This window comes from Acanthopagrus latus, chromosome 6, assembly GCF_904848185.1.
Source record: "Acanthopagrus latus isolate v.2019 chromosome 6, fAcaLat1.1, whole genome shotgun sequence".
Lineage (NCBI taxonomy): Eukaryota > Metazoa > Chordata > Actinopteri > Spariformes > Sparidae > Acanthopagrus > Acanthopagrus latus.
Window position 1 is genome coordinate 12,306,997 of NC_051044.1, and position 4,601 is coordinate 12,311,597.

Genomic DNA, 4,601 nt, shown 5'->3' on the forward strand with positions numbered 1-4,601 from the left:
CGCGCTAAATGTAGTGGAAGCATTGCCAGTCTAATTATGTGCTTGTATGTGGTTTAGCAGATGTTCATGCTGTAGAATTTGACGGCAATTAGTGTTTAAATGGCGATACGATTTCTCGTGGCTATATCTCCATGTTTTATGCATAGCCATCAAAATAGCTCTGTGCCTCAAACGCCCTCTAAATAAATAGCTCGGGACAAGTATTACATACAATCACAACTGAACAGCTGCTGCAAACCACAGAAGATGTCCACAAAGCAAAAACAAATAAACTAGAAAAGACGAGACAGCGACTGCAGAAAAGTAATTATTTTGACAATAATGTACAGTATTGTCTCTGTGGCTCATGATATGAAAGATAAGGGTAAATACTTCCAGGTTACAACTTCTAAAATGTAAAGTTATCTAAAACATGGACGTAGTCTCCATAATGTCACTCATAGATTTCTGATTTTCTTGACTTGAAAACTTATGTTGTGGTCTTTGTAGTTCATGGCACAATTCAAAAAGGATCAAAAAATTATTTCACTACCATACATACATATATATATTTTTAAATAAGGTCCCATAGGCTTCACCAGAGGGCAGCATGGAAGGGTGCGGAAGTTTTTAATTTGTAAACTTCCCTCAAGCCAAGAATTGGAATTTAAAAATCCTAGCCGTCATCACAGTGTAAAGTGTATGGGCATATTCAGTGGGCCACATAACCGACAGCCGAGGTTTGACTGAATGGGCGCCATCTTTGCATTCAGTGTCTAGTTATATTTCAGATAATCTTTTTTTAATTTTATTTAAGCTAGCGTTTGGATCCAGCCTCAAGTAGTCATTTCAGGAATTGCAGTTTTTGACACTTACGCATTCCTATCATCTTAAAGCCAGGTAAGTTGCTGTTTGGCTCTGAGAAACTTTCATTTTTTCCAAACGTTTTTAAGATAGATCAATTGATGATCAAATAAAACACGACATATGAACTGATTACTAAAATGCTTATTGGTTACAGTCTTAATCGGTATTTAAAAATTAACATTTATTCAAGTAACATTTGGATGACAAGAGGTTTTATGTGACTGTGACACTATTTGTAGAAAGAAATACTGTAATTCAAGTAGATACTATAATCCTGATCTTTGTACATTTGGTAATTCAACACATACATACACAATGTCATCTTTTCGAAGCTCTTTTATTTGACCAGAGAACAGAAGAATAACAAAAAGAAGCAGCAATTATTTTACAGCAAACTCTTCTGGTCCTGAATAACTTTCCCGTCAGGACAAATGAGGTCTGCTCAGAAAACCTTGTTAGGCACTCGTCGACATGCTTTAATAGTGTTGGAAATCTAAAACAACAGAAAATGTAAGCTCGTGTCATCTTTAACTAAACGTTGGATGTCAGTAAGGCCTAATGGGCCGGGACAGTGTCGAAATAACAAATGTGCTTTTACAATTCAGATTTATTCATTCAAATTTTGGCTCTCCACAGTCGCCTGCTGCTCGGCCTCGTGCCCCGACACTGATGTAAGGATCTGCCAGCCAGATTATTTCTTGCCGAATCTCTGGGGTACAGCCATGCTCCAGAGCTGACCTGGGGCGGCCTCCCAATCACGGGACTGTATCTGATCCTCCGACAGCACCTGCGCTCTGGAGTTGCGGCCAAACCTGCGCGGTAGGAGAAACAGGATGGAGGCACCAATGAAAACACAAAATCTGTGTCATTCTAAGATTCAGATGTGTGGAAATACCTGCAGTATGATAGATGCATTTTCATTATACATGCATTTGGAGCATTTGGTTGACAGAAAAAAATTAGTTAAACTGGTTAGTTTTCAAGCCAAAATGCCCCCTAAATATTGGATTTCAACATTGAAAAAGTAAAACTTTGTCTTTTGGACTAATGGTCGGACAAAGCGAGGCATTTGATGTCTTGACCTTGAGCTGTATGACAATACAAAGGGCATTTTTATGTTTTGGAGACCAAATAATTAATAAAGAATATGTTTCATTGCAGCTTTATCTGCATGACTCTTGCAGTCCACTGATAATTTATTAATTTAGTTGCTGTGCAAACATGGCACTGAGCCATGCAGCAAGTGCTTGCTTCTACCCAAATCTGAGTGAGTATTTGCATAATGCCACATGTTCTGCAGTAGAATTGTTGAATATTCATGTTTACATGATTGCTGATGGGGAAAAAAAAAACTACATCGGAGGTTGAAATGGTAACAGTTGTAGTGGAGTTATGGGCTCTTTAATAGCACTGACCTCTGTGGTTGATGGAGGACAGAGTTCCTGGTTTCTCTCTGGGACCCGAGCAGCAGAGCTCTCAGCACCGCGGTCAGCAGGCGATCGTCAATGCTGTTATCTACGTTTTCACTCTCCTGGAGCAGAACAGTACACACACCAACAAATGCAAAGCCAGGCATCAAAAGGCTTGTACTCTGTTTTTGGATGAAATCCTCCCCACACGGAAATATCTCGGGACTAACAAGCGCCATAACTGCATTCGATTTCGGGTTGCAACACAAACCCCGGGGGTTGAAACTCCAGACAGTCGCCCCCGCTGTGGCAGGAGACCTTGAGATGTTGCTATCAGCGCAACAAAGGCAAAGACATGTACCTCGTGCCCAGCCGAATATCCATCCAAGCTTATCTTTATGCAGACTAAAAACCCAAATCTGTCGGGAAAACGCTACATTTTTCCTCGTGATCTGAATCCTCCCGCTGTTTCTGTGACTGTCTGTTGACCCCAGAATATATTACAGTGTATTTCACACTCTTGCATGAAGGGGAGCACTATCTGAAATCTAAATGGATTGTGTGATTCAGCTCATCTCACTCAAGGGTGAGGGCTCCAATCCAATTAGCATTCTTAGCGACAGACTTTGCTGAAAAATGTTGGCATGACTTCTGGTTGTGCACATTCAGTGTGATGTGGCACAGACACTCCATATTTAAATCCTGCCGAGAGACAGACAGTATGTTTACCAGATAAGTGAGTGACTGAGATATGGAGCAAATTTAGATTTTTTGTTTTTTAAAAGCTAAAATTGTGTAGGCAAAATTGAAGTTGTAGAGTAGAAAACTCACATAAATCCTGTTATCCTAATCATTTATCTGTTTTCCTTCTTCTTTATCTGCTATCTCCAGCTGTAGATACATGAAACTATGGTGTGATGCCTGGAGATGAAAAATCTGCAATTCAGGTTTGTTTCAGTGGTTTGTTGTCTCACCAGCCCCAGCAAGTGGTCGACCATGTTCTCTTCTGAGCCTGGCAGGATGTCATTTTTGTCCAGACTGCCTTGGATACGAAGAGCCCCGCTCACGCCAGCCGTCGCCATGACCAGAGCCAGAAGAGTCACCACCGCAGCTGTGTCCATGGTCTCAAAGCTGTGAGGAGGTCAGGTGGAATCAGATGACAGAGGCAGAGGGAGACCTCGGATGTGCGATATCACCTGTTGAGTTTTAAGCCCCAGCTCCTGGAGAACAGAGGGAGGGCTCGTCCTGCTCGGGGGTTAAGTGTCCTCTTCGTGTGGCGTCCTGGCTAACTTCAGTGGTGCTAACATCCTCGCTGGGTCTTTTATACACCTCGCGGTCACTGGCTGGCAACCCCCAGGAGAGCTGGAGAAAGATGCTACTGTTACAAAGGGGAACAGGGGACAGGCCAGAGGAAGGGACGTCCACTAATATGAGACTTAACCAGGTCCATTTAGCAAAATCAGGGCATTAGTGATGACTGAGCAACCGGAGTGCATTATTACGCGGCCCTGAGGGTAGTGCAACACAACCCTCCCAGTTATTAAACAGATAAATCCCTGCAAATGGACTCTGATCCAACAGTCCCAGTTGTCCAGTTGTCTGCAACGCATGTAGAGACGAACAATATGTGAGAACACTCATCACCCACTTAATCATGTGCCAATATTAAACAGATTAGCCCTGACAGCCCTGGTGATCCTTGGAAACAAAGTAATGAACCTAAAAAAGGTGTTTTTAAGCAGTAAAACAAAGCAAACACAATGGAAATGAAAGAGGAGTATGACACGTTTACTGCTTATTAGTTTTTTAATCTTCTGCCGCAGAGCTGATGTTTGGTAACTAGAGAATACTTCTGGGTTTATGATAATGCTGGTTCATTCATCAGGGAAGGATTAACCTCAGAGTTTGTTTCTTAATGGTGTCTCATATTAATGTTATTGTGGATATTCTTTCATTTTAAGGAACCATTTGCAAATCTGGACCGAATTGTTCAAGATCGTATTCCAGCCACAGCGTACAATTTTTTTATTTCCAGTGCAGCCATCAGAATAAAATGTTGGCAGCTTGTGTTTCTGCAAACCACGGATACCTTCAGACCCTACGTGTCATACGTAGTGTATTGACATTTGTACAATGTGTGTCATATCACGTTTACACGTCAAGTTGCAACATGAAGAGATGTAAAGTTAGATCCTTGGTTTGCTATGGACGCCCTTAATGTCACGGGTCAAACCGCTTCCATTTTCCTACAATATAAAGTAAAGTTAAATTTTTCTCTTTCTTGAGAGCTTATCTATGTCATTATCACAGAATAACAAATGTTTTTCCAAGATAATGAGATCATTT

General features: G+C 41.4%; 1 protein-coding gene across 1 annotated transcript; it reads right to left on the reverse strand.

Moving 5' to 3' along the window:
• Positions 1 to 1,173: 1,173 nt before the first annotated feature.
• On the reverse strand, positions 1,174 to 4,072 carry npffl (neuropeptide FF-amide peptide precursor like). Its single transcript, XM_037101664.1, has 3 exons — positions 3,230 to 4,072; positions 2,262 to 2,377; positions 1,174 to 1,658 (listed from the first exon to the last, which is right to left on the reverse strand). The coding sequence occupies exons 1-3, from the start codon at positions 3,374 to 3,376 to the stop codon at positions 1,538 to 1,540; spliced, it is 384 nt and encodes a 127-aa protein (XP_036957559.1). The 5' UTR covers positions 3,377 to 4,072; the 3' UTR covers positions 1,174 to 1,537.
• Between the last annotated feature and the right edge of the window lie 529 nt (positions 4,073 to 4,601).